The sequence below is a fragment of the Pongo pygmaeus genome, chromosome 8 (assembly GCF_028885625.2).
Source record: "Pongo pygmaeus isolate AG05252 chromosome 8, NHGRI_mPonPyg2-v2.0_pri, whole genome shotgun sequence".
Taxonomy (NCBI): domain Eukaryota; kingdom Metazoa; phylum Chordata; class Mammalia; order Primates; family Hominidae; genus Pongo; species Pongo pygmaeus.
Window position 1 is genome coordinate 62,932,110 of NC_072381.2, and position 15,424 is coordinate 62,947,533.

At 53.8% G+C, this 15,424-nt stretch overlaps 1 protein-coding gene across 2 annotated transcripts in view; it reads left to right on the forward strand.

Moving 5' to 3' along the window:
* ZCCHC24 (zinc finger CCHC-type containing 24) overlaps nt 1–15,424 on the forward strand; it is a 63,249-nt gene that overhangs the window by 37,694 nt on the left and 10,131 nt on the right. For both annotated transcript variants that reach the window (XM_054503117.1, XM_063669901.1), the window contains exon 3: nt 13,394–13,558. In XM_054503117.1, the coding sequence (XP_054359092.1) occupies nt 13,394–13,558 (165 nt within the window). The remainder of the gene's footprint in view (nt 1–13,393; nt 13,559–15,424) is intronic.

Below are 15,424 nucleotides of genomic sequence, written 5' to 3' on the forward strand. Positions count from 1 at the left end.
CAGCAGCCTCACTGTCCTGCAACCAGCCCAGCTCATGGGGTGAGGAGCCCCGCGCTCCACTCCCAGCTCTGACCCTAACTTCCTATATGGCTTGAGCAAGTCACTTGCCTTCTCTGTGCCTCAGTTTCCTGGGCTGTAGAATGGGCATATGGAGGCAGCGTGGAGGTGACAGTATCTGACTGGACTTTAACAGACTGTGACCAGGATCACTGGGGCGGTGGCTCCCCAGGTGGGTCCCCAGACCAGCAGCAGCTGCATCGCCCAGGCATTTGTGAGAGACTCTGGTTCTCAGGCCCTCCCCAGACCTATTGATTCCGAGACTCCGGGGCCAGGGCAGCAGCGTGCAGTGTACCAATGCCCCGATGGTCCTGTGCGTGCTCTTGTGAGCGAAGAAGAGCACGTGCTCTAGAAGCAGCGGCTCAGGAATCTGGAATCAGAAAGACGAGCACAGCCGTGTGGCTTCAGAATGAGCCTTCGCTTCCTGCCTGGGAATGTGGACTGGCGCTCCCAGCCCTGTGTGTGTGGTACAGTTACTGTGACAGTCAGCCTGGCTCCCACACCAAGTGCTCCTCTGGGACAGGCGCTCCCTGGGGGCAGGTCTGCACCTGGCTGGCGCTCCACCCCATCAGCACTTTAAAGGCGCTGTCTCAGACCCTAGCAAAGAGGCCATATGTGCACACAGGTTGCAGGGCGTGTGTCCAGCTTGCCTTCAGTAGGTGTGGAGGGGGGCCTAGGGTGGTCCTGTGGCACAGAGAGTGACAAGATGAGCCCTGGGGCAGGGGGGCAGAGACCAGAAGGGTCCCTGTAGGCAGGGCAGTCAAGGAGGCTTCCAGGAGGAAGTGCAGCTTCCACTGGATTTGGTTGGGAGGCAGGGTGTGCCAGGTAGTGAGACTGGGCTGTGTAAAGGAGGATACGAAAACAGGTACCACCAGCCAGCCCCTTCTCCTTCTCCTTCTGCTCCCTCTTCAGGGCACCAGCGGGATTATTGTCCTGTGGGGCTGTCCACAGACAAGGACAAGGAGGTCAGAGCTCAAGGCCATGTAGGAGGCATGCGGCGTTGCAGCAGTCAGTCAGGCCTGGGTTCAGATCCCAGCTCTGCTGTTTCCTGCCTGTGTGACCGCAGGCAAATCTCTTAACCTCTCTGTGACTTGGATTCCTCATCTGTAGGGGTTACAGGGAGGACAAAATGGCTGGTGGAGGTAACCCCACACATAGCAGGAGCTGTGAGGGTTTTAGAGCCAGGGAACCTGGGGCCCAGGCAGGGGAAGTGACCATTTGGGGACACTCCATCATCCTGCTTCCTGCAGAGCTTCCTGCACAGAACACCCTCGCCTCTGGGGACAGTGGAGACAGATCAGTTTGGGAATGTCTTTCCAGGCCCTTGGTGAAGAAGCAGGGTGAGCAGGGGTGGGAAATGTGAGGCTTCCTTCCTCCCTGCGACCCCCTGTAAAGGTCACATAAGAGCAGCTCTTCCTCTGCAGAGCTCCCCTCCGCCAATTGAAGAACAGGTGCCACAGGTGTCCTTTTTACCTGTCCATGGCCTTCTGGACCTCCGATGTCTCACTCAGCAATGAGGGAATTGGGCAACAGCGAGAAAGGCCATGGTTCGAAGCCTTCTGCTTATTTGCTCTGTGACCTTGGACAGGTGACTTAACCTCTCTGAGCCTCTATTTCCTCACCTGGAAATGGGATCACAATGAAGCTACCTATAGGTTGTGTGCCAGCCCCAGCATGCAGCGGAGACTCAGCACTCTCCACCCCGGTCTGTGGTTGTCACAGTCTCCTAAGTGCTGTGAGCTCCAGCGCTCACCCAGAGGTGGAAAGTTTGCTTCTCTTTCTACCCAGATGAGGAGATCGAACCCCAGAGAGAGGAGGTGATTTATGTGAGGGTTTTGCGAGGCTGGAAGTCAGGCCCACAGCCTCTTGCCAGGCAGCAGTGGGGGCCTCAGCACCCAGGCCTCTGCCAGAGTGGCCCCAAACTGCTGACTTCAGCATTTCACTGGCCAGGGCAGATCAGATTTCTTTTCTGGCACTTGGCCACCCTGCACACCCTTCCCCCATCACTATTTTGAGCTGAGCTCCCCTGTCCCCTCCTCCCAGGGCTGTGGCCCTCACACCCAAAGCCTCACTCCAGGCTGAGGCCTTTCCACCTCTTGACCCACCACCTTCCCTCCAGCCAGGGAAGGCTGGGCTGGTCATGGGCATATCTAGCCAGGCCTTGCCAGGGACACCTTCAGACACAGAGCCAGGGTCCAGCTGCCCTGTGCAAATGGCACTGCTAGCTCAAGACAGCCATCCAGGGTGCTCAGCGCAGCCCAAGGGGGCGTCCTGGGACTGGACGGAGCCCACGCCATGATCAGCCTGGCATTGCCACCTCCTACCTGTGCAACCTCCACCCTGCCCTAACTTCTGCTGTCCACCTCACACCTCACCCTTTGCAGGCACTGCCACTCCTGGTGTCCCCTCCAGCTGCCAATGGATTCTGAGCCCCAGCCTGAGCCTAGTGCTCCCATAGAAGTGAGAGGTGTGGAGGGCGCACCTGACCACAGCACACAGAGAGGCTTGTGGGAAACAAGATGGCAGTTGGGGAATTTCTTTTAAATTTTGGATGAAATCTCTGAGTTTGGCAAGCTGGAGGCTGGGTCAGGGCAGGACATGACCTAGGGCAGATCATGTCTCTCGCCTTTCCTGGAGCTAAGTGTGTGGTGCAGACCACAGAGTCCCCTGGAAGTTCAGGGAGAGGGCCTTCTCCAGGGCAAGGTGGCGGGTGGGTTCTTGGCTCCACACCAGCCAGCCTGGGACTCAGCAGTGGAGTGAGCTCCCGAGCAGGGCATTAGCCCTCTCTGGGCCAGGGAGACCAGGGTGCCCCTGGAGCTTCCTCTTGAAGGGTACATGGCTGTTCACTGGTGAAGTGTTGGGTACAGGGAACAGCAAGAAAAAGGCACAGATGGGCAGCATGACACTTGCAGGGCGTGACTTTTCTTTATTTGAGTGTAAGTGCTGTAGGTGGAAGGTCAGCTGGAGCCAGAAGGGGAAGGGGCCTGAATGCCTTGCGTGTTTCGTCTCAGCTCTGCGGTGAGGCCCAAACCTGAAGTGGGCCTTCATTTAAGTATTTGGAGAGACTCTGCCTGGCCCCACTCGGGCAGTGACTGCAGCAGGAGAGAGAGGTGCAGTCGGAAGAAAGGTCTTGCTGAGCAAACGGGATCCAAAGAGGGATGTGCAAGATCTGGAAACAACAAATGGTTTTCAAACTCAATAGTCCACTCCAGCAATCAGCAGACAGCAGGGTGGCTGCAGATCTTCCATCCACCCATTAAGGCAGCCAGCAATCCCTGTCTCTGCAGTGGCGGAGGAAACCTCTGTCTTTTGCAATCCCTGTGATTCGGAAGCTTTCCACCCCTCTGGACCGGCCCCTCTTCCCCTCCCGCCCCTCCGCTCTGATCCCTGTGGTTTGCTAAGGGAGGAAAGCCAGAGCAGGAAACAGATAACTTAGGGAGTGGCTGTTCATGTGATTAAAATGTCTTTGCTTTCCAAAAAGTTTTGCCTGAGATTACTTCAAATCGCCTGGCTGGGGTGGGATTTGGAGAGGGGGCTTCTTGCTGCCTTCTGGGCAGCAGCGCCTCAGGGCCAGGCACAGGGCTGGAGGCACATGGTGTTGGGGGGCTCGGCACCTTTCTGGGTCCTGGACGGGGCCTCTGTGGGACCCGTCCCCCCAAATGTCTCTTTCTCCCAGCCCTTTCGGTTTGTTTCCGCATCATGTCTCGCCTCTCCTGGGCACCCTGTCCCCCCACTCCTCTTATCTGCTCTGACGGGCACTCTCTCACTCCCTGCCCCTCATTCCCAACATCGTGTCCTCACTCCCTGTCTGTCCAGGATCTCTCCCTCATCTCTCTGTCCCCTGCTTGTTTTCTCCTCTCTATCTCCCTTCCCTCCTCTCCACACCCCCACTCCATGCCCCCCTCCCCAGGGTTTTCCTGAGGCCTTTTCCTGTCCCTGTGAAAGCTCCCATTGTTCCCTGCACTTTGACAAACCCTAGTGTTGTGGAATCAGGATGGCATTTTTGCGGTGGCTTTGGGCTGGGAACGGGGGTGGGAGGGGTGACAAGAGGCCAGGCCTTCTGGGCCCATGCTGGGCTGCAGCAGGAACCCAGAAGAGGGGAGGGGGCCCTGGGCAAGGAGGCGAGGACGGCTGTGCGCAGACAAGGAGGCCCTTGAGGCTCCAGAGGAAGCCCCGGGTGGCCTCTTGCCGCGTCCTTCCTCCCTCCCGGCATCCTGCAGGCCACGGCCCAGCCCACCTGTCCCTCTGACCGCCTGCTTCCTCCGGGGCCTCCGTGGAGCCTGCAGCTGCCCAGACCAGGCTGCAGGGATGCAGCCCTTCCACCTGCCTCCCCCGGCCGTGCGTGTGGACATGTGAGTGTGGAGGTCTTTGGTTAGTCCCTAAAGCAGTACCACAGAGCACAGAGGGGAAGGAAAAGCCAGGGGCTCGGCTCTTGGCAGACTTGCTGCCCCTGTCTCGAGCCTCAGTTTCCTCATCCGTCATTAGGGTTAAGAGTGCTGATTTAATGAGGCTGTGGCAGTGATCAGAGATAATTTCATGTGCCATGCATAGGTCTCATGCCTGTCACTTGGGAGGTCTGTGTGGCCTCTGCCTGAGGGCGTGAGTCCAAGCATGTTTTCACAGGTGTGAGTCCGACTTGGGCTTGAGCCTAGGAGTGTGTGGCCAGGGGAGTTCATGACTGGTGTGGGCCACGGCTGGGGAAAGGGTCACAGGGCTGACTTCTTTGGAAGGCCTTGGACTGAGAGCTCCATGAAGACAGGGCATTCTTCATCTGTCTTGTTTCCATATTTCTGGAGTTTTCCACAGAGCCTGGTGCAGAGTGGGTGCTTAATGTAAATTAGGTGAACAAATGAATATTGAGGTGGTGGCCAGGGTCAGAGGTAAGAGGTGGGGCTGTGTTCCTAGGAGCAGGCTTTTTCTTTAATTTTCTCTCAACCATCTCATGGAGAGGCCGTGCATTCAGTGGAAAGTGTCGTTTTGGAGTCAGCAGATTGGGTTTAAGTTTTGGCTCCATGGCTGTGTGGCCTTGAGCAGGTTGCTTGGCCTCTCTGTACCTCAGTTTGTGCTCCTGTTAAATGAAAGGGCTCTGGAGAGCCAGGTCAGAAAGCGTGTGGCACATTGTAGGTGCTCATTGAATGCTAGTGTCTCCAGCTCCACCAGAGCAGCCCCCTCACATGGAAGATAGAAAAACCGAGGCTCTGGCCAGGTGCGGTGGCTCATGCCTATAATCCCAGCACTTTGGGAGGCCAAGGCGGGCGGATCACGAGGTCAGGAGATCGAGACCATCCTGGCTAACACAGTGAAACCCCGTCTCTACTAAAAATACAAAAAATTAGCTGGGCGTGGTGGCGGGCGCCTGTAGTCCCAGCTACTTGGGAGGCTGAGGCCAGAGAATGGCATGGATCCAGGAGGTGGAGCTTGCAGTGAGCAGAGATCACGCCACTGCACTTCAGCCTGGGTGACAGAGCGAGACTCCGTCTCAAAAAAAAAAAGAAAAAAGAAAAAAAAAGAAAAACCGAGGCTCTAAGACAGGCGTGGGAGAGCCAGGGCCCAACCTGGACCTCTGACCTCTATCCCCTGTTTACTCCGCACTGCCCCAGGCTCAAGGAGAGACACTAGGGAGAATGACCAGCGACCTTCTGCCTCCTCTGGTAAAGGCCTCCAGAAAGGGCCAGCAAAGCCACACAGAGGATCCTGGGCTGGGGTCGTGAGTCCATGGTCAGCCCTGCGCCCCCTCCGTGGACTAGTTGCCCCACCCCAGTGGCCTCTGTTTCTACATCAGTGGAAAGTCTTTCTTGAACTCCTGAGACCAGGGCTCTTCCTCTCTGGGAAGGTAGACTGGAGCCCAGGGCCACCTCAGCGGCCGGGCTGCAGGAAAGCACGCAGACTGGGCAGACCGGGCAGGACAGGGGCCGGCAGGCAGCCCATCTGTTCTTTATTTCCTCCCCCTGCTCCTCTTGGCTCCAGCCAGAGCCTCTCAGCCGGACGCATGGTGGGGTCAGCCTTGTGCTCCATGGGAGGGCGGAGCGTAAGTGGGCTGCCAGGCACATGCTGAGTTATGGGCCTCCTGGGAGGCCAGTGACCCTGCCCAGCGGTCAGTCCAACCTCTCATTCTGGAGATGGGAAAACTGAGGCCCAGAGATGGGGAGGGATGCCCCCAGCATGCCAGGACCCATGAGAACAGCAGCCCCTTCCCATTTCTCACCATCCCGGCTTGATGGGTCTCTTCTTTGTGCAATCCTGGCATGTTGCGTAGCAGTTTAGAAAGTGAGCCCACGTTAGGTGGCTTGGGCTCGGATCTGGACTGCCCCATTTCCTGGCAGCGTAGCTTGGGCAAGCCATGTAACCTCTTCATGCGTCAGCGTTCCCATCTGAAACCTGGGACTAACCGTACTTAGCTCATGGATGGTTGTCAGGACACAAAGAGTGCCTGGCCCTGACCAAAAATACCCAATGTTGGAGCAACAGTGATTTCTCCATCCCAGGGTTTGGCAGGGCACAGGCCTGCGCCCCTGTGCAGATGGGGGTGGCAAGGCCAGGTCTGGGGGTGAGGCGCATACCTCAGGCTGGGAGGTATCGAGGCCTATAGCTGGAACCCATATCCAGAGAGCAGAGGCCGTGCATCCTGGGGCACAGTGCAGCCTGGAGTCATGGCGTGCAGGGCACAGCCTCAGACTCTCAGTGCTCACCCTGCTCCCCTCCCGGTCCCTGTGATTCTCTGCCTCAACAACCAAAGGCCACAATGTCACCTCTGTGCAAAAGGGACTCATTGTCTAAAAGGGATGGGGAGATCAAGCTTCACCCTAAAGGATCACTCACTCGTGGTGGGACTTCAAGCACCTGGAGGGGAGTGACCAGTCAGGCTCTGGTGTCACGTGACAGTGTGTGGACATGTCTGGCTTCCCTTAAAATGGAAGGAGCAGAAGGGACCCAGGGCTGGGGAGTGCATTCCACGGTTGGGGGGCTAGCTCTATGGACATGAGTATGATCCAACAGAACCAGCAGCCTGAGGCCAGCCAGTGCCCAGGCCCCAGGGTCCACACCTGCAGAGGCAGGAGTGTGGCCACAGCCACCATCTCTGTGGGGTTTCTGTCACCTTGGGAAAGCACAGTGCGCCCCCTAGGGGGCAGGAGGGGCCTGTGGGCCAGGGAGTGGGCTGGCTACCACCTTCTTCCAAGCCATACCCACTCATTAAAGGCAATTCATTCATTAAGACAGAGCATAAGCTGCAGAAGTAAGATCATCAACAGTCCTGTCTCTCAGCCCTTGTGGCTGCTTTCCTGCCAGTCCTGTTCTTGTGCAGCAGTTATCTTCGGTTGCTTATCCTGCTCTCTTTATAAGTATTTTCCCAAACCCCTAACAAAAATCACCATAACTATTTTAATGGCTTTATTGTCATTCATCCAAAGGGTATAACGTAATTTAGGGAACCCGGGCATTGTTGTTGAATGTTTCACTCATTCCAGATTTACATTGTCCTAACTCATGCTGTAATGGACATTTTTGAACACCCCTTTTGTCCGCATGTCTGATAATTTCCTTGGGATAGTCGCCCAGAGATGGATTTGCTTAGGATAAGGAATGCACATTTTTTTAAAGTTTGAAGGCTTACAGAAGTATGAAGTTGTCCTATAGAAATACAGTAGGAAAATATACCTGTTCAGCCCCTACCCCAGCAGCATCTCAGAGTGCCTGTCTCCACACCTGCCTGGTTGGCCTTTACCAGCTGCAGGGGCTGGGAGGACTGTAGAGTTGAAAGTGCCTCCAGAGTCACCAGATCCACCTACCTGACCAGGGCAAAGGCCCCCGCAGCAGCTTCCCTGATACTTGTTCTCTCAGCCTCTGCTTGCATACCCCCAGTAAAAGGCAGCTCACCACCTCCCAGCCAACCTCAAGAAATTTCACGCAGGGATGGGAAGAAAACACTGAACCGTTCTGAAGAAGTGCCCAGAGAGTGTGAGCCTCCTCCACATCTCTTCTGCAGCCGCTGGCTTGCCTGGGGGGCCCCTCCCACTTCCCCGCCCTGCAGCGCTGCCTTCTCTGCTCCTTGGTTTGGCTCCTCCTTCCCACCCCCACACTGGCCACAGCTTCCCACTTCCCAGGCTGCCCTCCTGTGACGATCCCAGCCCCAGTCTGGAAGTCAGAGGATCCTTCCCTCCCCCGAGCTCAGTCAGATTTACTGAGTGTGTCCTTGAGTGAGTCCCCTTGCCTCTCTGGTCCCCAAAGGGCCTGTCTGTGCTACAAGGAGTGGTTTCTGAGCTCCAGTGAGCTTTGCCCAGGCTTCTGGCAGATGTGATCCCCCAGAGGGGTATGTGGCAGGGGCCTGGGTCAGGAGAGCCTGGTCAGGCCTGGCATCCTTCCCAGCCGGGCGGGTGGTGGCCCCTGCAGTGCTGTCAGCAGTTACCGTCTGTTTCATGCTGAAGTTTATGAGAAGAGGCCATGCCTTTCTGGGAGGAGGCAGGGGGGGTGTGTGGTGAGTAGAGAAGCCTTTGTTCTGTTAGAAATTCCTTCACCCCTTGGCCCTGCCCTCATTTGTAAGCATAAACAATGTCGGGACTGAACCCTTCCAGGAAATGGCTCCTTGCTGCTGAGAGCTGCCCACAGTCCTTCTTCTCCTCCATCCACTGCCTTTACCCCTGCCCTGTAGGCCACCTCTACCGAGGTCACCGCCAAGGCCTGACTCTGGGCTGGGCTGAGGGGAGGCCCTAGGAATTTTCTTATAAAATTCCTGCTAAGGGGTCTCTCCCCACCAACACAAGCCTCCATCATGGTGGGGACAATTTTGGGGGTGGCAGACAGAAGAGGTGAGTCAAGTGTGGCCTTGTGGAAGAGCCTGCTGAGCCTAGCCTGCTGCCCTTCATGCACTGGAAGCACTTTGGCAAGTCCCACCCCTTCCCTGTGCCTCAGTTTCACCATCTGTTAATAGGTTGATAATGTCCCCTGCCCCACAGGATTCTAGGAGAGTTGGCTGGGGGCCTGACGGGCTGTGGAGTCCCAAGCATAAAGCCCAGCACACAGGCAGTGCCACACAAATGCCAGTTCTCTTTCCTCTTTCCTCAACCTCTGCCAGCAGTGTCCCCAGAGCTTCTGCAGTGTGGTCCTTCCATGAGAATTCTAGAAAGGGAAGACGCCTAATGCTGTTTCTTCTTTTGCTTGCCAGTCCATTCCTACCCAGGGATAGAGAGCTACCCAGATATCCCTCCCAGGTTTCCCTCCCATCTCTGGAACCATCCTCTTGGGACTAATACCTGTGGACCTCAGCTCTAGCCTCTGCAATACCTCAGACACCTCCGCTCCCTCTCCTAGTGCAGGCAAGGAAGAAGAGAATCACCCTGAAATAGCTAATGGTGACCAAGCACTTGCAGCGTGCCAACCACTGAGCTGACACCTTTACACACATGAATGTGTCAAATCCCAACAGCCCCGGGAGGCAGGTCCTTTATCATCATCCTGGTTTCCAGATGAGGAAACCAAGGCACAGAGAGTTTGAATAACTTGGCGAGGAACCCCCTGGATAGTCACAGGCAGAGCCAGATGTCATTGCAGGCATCTGGCCCTGGAGACCACAACTGGAGCCACATCCCATGCAATGGCGTGTTGGAGCCGGGCCCTCCCAGTGCCTGGCCTGACAGCAGCCGTGGGAATGGTGCGCTGAGGACGTCTGGTCCTGCAGGAGGCTGGGGCCCCATCCCTTGCCTGCCAAGCAGCCCACACGCCCTGACGGACGGCTCCAGACGGCTGCTTTTCTAATTACATGGTGCGTCCGTGCTTCCTGGCTCACCCCTCGCTCTTCTCTTTCATCTTCCTGTTCCCTTCGGTTCTCACTCAGTGTCTCCTTTATCTGTGTGGGTTTTTTCCTTCCTGTTCATTTCTGAAGCAGGGGCTCTGGGAACAAATTCCCAGAGTCCACCTCCAGTCTGGCCCCGGTCCCCACGCTTCACTCTGCCCAGTGTCCCGGAATGACTTGACCCCTCCTTCTGGTACCTTGACCCCTGTCCTTTGCCCCAACTGTGTGAGGCCAGGCACCAGGTCCTGTGAGCTCTCTGAGCTCAGAGGCCTGCAGAACCAGATCCAGAGTGGGCCTGGCTGGTGAGAGTCCCCACGTTCCCACCTTCAATCAAGGAGTCTCAGACCTCAGCATCAGGGAGGCACCCATGCCTGCCCCCTCATCCCCTCTGAAGACGTAGATGCTTCTGGGGAGACATGGGGGAGTGAGTTCATCCAGTGCTTTATTTCAGATAATGGAAGATGAGGGGTTGTGATAGAGGGGGTGGCTTAGAAGTCACAGGTTCCAGACCCCAGGTGAAGGAGAAGGTAGCACCAGAAACAGTCAGAGGGACATGCACTAACTTGAGATCAACAGAGCTCAGTGTGCCTTCAGAGGCACATGTTGACCCCTCTATTACACACTGACTGGCCTCCGGGCCCTAGCTGCCCACTGAGCACTTCCCTGGGTGTGGCGACCCCTTTCTCAGATCTGACCAGGGCTGAGGGCAGCCCTGCCCTGGAGCTCAGGCTGAACCTTCCCCCAAGAATGTTACAGCTGCCAGGAAGGCCACTGAGGATCCAAAGACATTAGGCAGTGGGCCCAGGAGATCAGGGTGGTGTTGGTGTCACTTTCTAACTTTAGATTTGCGCACTCAGCACGTATGTCCCCTCTTAGTGTTTTGCCTGAAATTCTAGCAGGCTATCACCAAGTGGTAGTAATGGCGCCTGGGAAAAAGAGGCATGATTACTAAAGGAAGAAACTATGTACCAAGTTTATATACCACTTTTTGTTCTACATTAATAAATAATAATGGCACTAATATTCCTGTTTCGTCTTCTGTGTGCCAGGCACTGTTCTAAATGTTTTGCATTTAATCCTCAGCTCATTTAATCCTCAGAACAGTCTTATATGGTAGTTACTATCCTTATCCTTGTGAAGTAACTTGCCCAAGATCACAGAGCTGGGATCTGGATCCAGAGCGTGTGCCCTTAACCATTACGCACCACTTCATAAATGGGCAGTTCCCCAAGGAAAGTTACTATGGCAACATCATCTCACAGCCCAGCACTTCTTTAACGTAATGGCATATGAATTCCCTGGGGCTCTTGTTAAAATGCAGTTCTGATTCTGCAGATCCAAGGTGAGGCTCGAGACTCTGCGTTTCTAACAAGCTGGTGGTGCTGTCGCTGTTGGTCCGGGGACCACACTTTGAATAGCCACTGTGGAGAGCCTGCATTTAAGCCTCTCCAACTCAAAGCCTTCCAGGGCCTAGTAGAGAATGTAAATTCAGCTCTAGCTGGTGGGAGCAGAGGTGATGTGGAGGAAGCATGTGCATGCAAGCTGATGGGGCAGCCACTCCTTAACCTCAACCAGCAAGGATTCTAGACCAGTGTGGTCGTATTTCTGTGTGAAATCTCCCATTTGCAAATATTAGGGTAACTCATTCAACTTTTAAAAACACTTGCAGCTTGCAAGTGAATGTTCATAATAGCATTATTCATAATAGTCAAACATTAGAAACAGCCCCAGTGTCTATCATCTGATAAATAGGGTAATAAAACATGGCACATCCATACAGTGGAATATTATTTGGCAACAAAAAGGATTGAAGTGCTGACATATGCTGTAGCATGAACAAACCTTGAAAACATGACACTAAGTGAAGCCAGACACAAAAGGACAAATGTTGTATGTTTCTACTTATATTAAATACCTAGAATGGGGAAATCCAGACAGACAGAAAGTACATTAGTGGCTGCCTAGGGCTGTGTGGGGTAAGGAAGTGGGAATAGGATGGGGAAGAACTATTACTGGGTATAGGGCTACTTTTGGGGGGGCAATAAAAATATTCTAAAATTAGATTGTGGTGATGACTGTATACTCTGTGAATATACTTAAAACCAATTGATTTGTCCACTTTAAATGGGTAAACTGTAAGATACATGAATTATATCAGCAAAGCTGTTAAAATAACACTGTGTGGGAGACAGCTAGTTTCTTTCATATATAAAATGCAGTTACAAATCAACAAGAAAAATATTAGGCTACTCATGTATGAAAAAAGAATCACAAAAAGTATGAACAAATAGTTCACAAAGGAAACACAAGTGGTTCTTAAATGCATGGCAAATTCACTCTTGCTCATAATAAAAGACATACAAGTCAAAGCTCCTCTGAGAAGATTTTCTACCTTTTAGATTGGTGATAATGAAAACTCTGTTGATGCTGATATGGAATGTTAAGTTGGGATACCTGCAGTATGTAGGGAGGGGCAGTGGCAATTTGCTCTTTAAAAATTAGTGGTGCTCGTACCCATTGACCCAACAATTTCACTTGTATATTCACAAATACACTCACACATGTGCAAACTGATACATATATGAAGTTATTCATTATAGCATTGTTTGTAATAATGGAAGAACAGAAACAAGCTAGGTGTTCTAAAATAGTAACTGGTCAATGCACTATGGAGCTTGCATGGACTCATACTGTGTGCAGCTGTTAAACAGAATGCAGTAGCTCTATTTGTAGTGATGTAGGGAAAACTCTAAGATGTATTATTCAGTAAAAAAACAGTAGCCAGGCACAGCTGTATGCACCTACGTAGCCTCAGCTACTCAGGTGGCTGAGGCAGGAGGATCCCTTGAGCCCAGGAGTTTGAGTCCAGCCTGGCCAATATATCAAGACCCTGTCTCGAAAAAATAAAATAAGATAAATTTTTAGAATGGAAGATGCAGAACTGGGAAGATGCAGAACCAGATGGATAATCTGTTTCCATTTTCATGAGGGAAAAGAATGTATGTACAAATGTGCATGTCATATGCATCTGTAAATGCAGGGCCCGCCTTTGGAGTGGTGTGAGGGAATTTAGATTGCCTCCTAATACGGGAGCTGACTGGGTGCAGGGAGGAGGAGGACTCGTTGGCACTGCCACCAGTTTCCGTGCTTGTATTGCCTCTTCAATGACCCTTTAAAGCACACTGCTGGGTAGGCCAAAGAGTGCCTGTGTGCAGGCCCCCGAGACCGGCTGCCCTTGATGACGTGTGAGTTAAGGAAGTAATTTCCAGCCACCATTGAGTACTTTACTCCTTAAATCTAGGAGAGACGTGCGCCATCTCCTCTGTCTTTTCACCATCTCCTCTGTTTTCTGTTCCCTATGTGCCTCCCAGCCCTGGGATTCCCGTCTGTGCTCTGGGGATGACCCTGGTATTATCTAGACTGGGGACAAAAGGTGCCTGCACACATGGACACAGGACATGAAGACTGAGGCGGAGGCCAGGGGAACCCTGTGGGGCATCATCTTGGCCTTTGGACGCCAATCCCCTGTGTTTGCTTCCTGCCCTGTAGGCACGCCCCAAAGGCGAGGGCCTGACTCCATACCAGGGCAAAAAGCGCTGCTTCGGCGAGTACAAGTGTCCCAAGTGCAAGAGAAAATGGATGAGCGGGAACTCCTGGGCCAACATGGGGCAGGAGTGCATCAAGTGCCACATCAACGTGTACCCACACAAGCAGGTGAGCCGGGCGGGCTGGGGCCTCCCACACAAGCAGGTGAGCCGGGTGGGCTGGGGCCTTCTCGGAAGGACGGCAGGAGAGCGACTTTTCCCTTACCAGACCTCAGTTTACTCCCTCCTATGAGGGAGATGTCTCTAAGTTGACCCTTTCTTTCCTTGTCTCATCTGAAATGGGAGGGAAGGGAAGGGAAGGAGGATGATGCGGCAACTGCACCAAGATCTTGAGACCAGAGGATCCCGGGGAATTGTAAAACTAGTGAACAGGGCATGCTGTTGTGAGACAGAGATGTGCAGACAGCAGGAAGCAGCAGAAAACTCGAATTTCCTTCCTTGATCCATCCAGTCGGCCAGTGTCAACAGGGTGGCTGTGTGCACCAGGCCCGGGCATGTGGGAGGGGTAGGGCCAGCTCCTCCTAGGAAGGTCTTACCTCAGGCAGCTGCACAGGGAAAGCCACTCAGAGGAGCTGATGCTGACTTGGGGACCTGGAGGACGGGGGGAAGCTAGGCCTATCACAAGTGGGGGGCTGGCCATCCTAGGAAGGGGGCACAGCAGGTGCAAATGCCCTGAGGCTGTAAGGACTTGGGGTGCTCCAGGCCCACAGTTCAGTGAAGGTGCAGGAGAGGGCAGCAAGAGGCTTGGAGTAGAGGGCTAGATGGGGCAGTCACAGAGCCCTGGGGGCACTCGAGGGACCCAAGAACAGCAGGGCTTTCAGATTCATTTTAAGTCAGTTACTCTGGTTGTGTGCAGAGATTGAGTGTGGAAACCAGTGGGAAAGCCAACAGCATAGCCTCATGCTAGCTGGGAGGAGACTGAACTCTGGAGGTGGCTCTGGAGCTGGATGTGACACCAAGCATCACCAGATTGATGGTGGAATGTGGGGGAAGAACAGGAGCCCAGGAGAACAGTCCCACCCCAGGCAGGCTGGAGCACCTGAATGGGTAGAGGAGGTCGTTCCTGAACTGGGCAGCCTGGGCAGGACACAGGTGTTGGAAATGAAAGCAGGGGTCCTCTGATACGGGTTACATTTGAGATGTTCGCAAAAATCCAATTAAAGATGTCAAGAAGGCAGTTAGATCTGTAATTCTGAAGTCTTGAGAAGTCTTGAGAAGTCAAGATGGCCCATACATAAGTGGGTGTCATCAACCTAAACGTAGTAGGGAATGGATTTGAGTTCCTGCAGAAAGAATGTAGACAGAGTAGAGAAGGGATTCCCTAGACCAAGTGTTGCTGAATCCCAGTGTTTGATGGTCAGATAGAGGAGGAAGACCCAGTAAGGAGAAGGAGAACCAGGGAGCGTGGAGTCCCAGAAGCCGGGGGTGGGGTCGGGGGAGTGCTGTTGGAGGCTTGGCTGGTGGTTGGTGCTCAAATGTCAGGTATAGAGACCACAGAGGAGTGCCTTGGAAATTTGGCAATTAGGCGATGGTCCTCAAATTTTACAAAGCAAAGCAAAAGCATTACTTTTACCTGGGGAACTTGAACTACAACCAAGGTTTGAGAAGCACAGAAGCCCGGCCAGTCAGGCATGAGGGTGAGAGTGGAGGTGCTGATTTGTAGCTGGCCTGAAGGTCAAGGCAGTGTCCATGGAGCAGTGTCAGGGGAGGCTGGTGTGGATCTGGCTGCAGAAGGAATGCCTCATTGTCCACTCTCTTGAGGAGAGTTTGATTGTCGAGAGAATCACAGCAGTGGCCGCAACCGGGAAGGAGCCCTTGGGCTGGGTGTTGTGGAGATAGTAGAGCTTGGAGTCCAGTGCAGTCTGGTGAGAATGATCTAGAAGACAGCAAAAGGCTGATGATGCAGGGGCAAAATGGGGGATGCTTCACCCATCGGCACAGGAGGGAGGGAGAAGAAGGGGTAATTAGGAAGGTT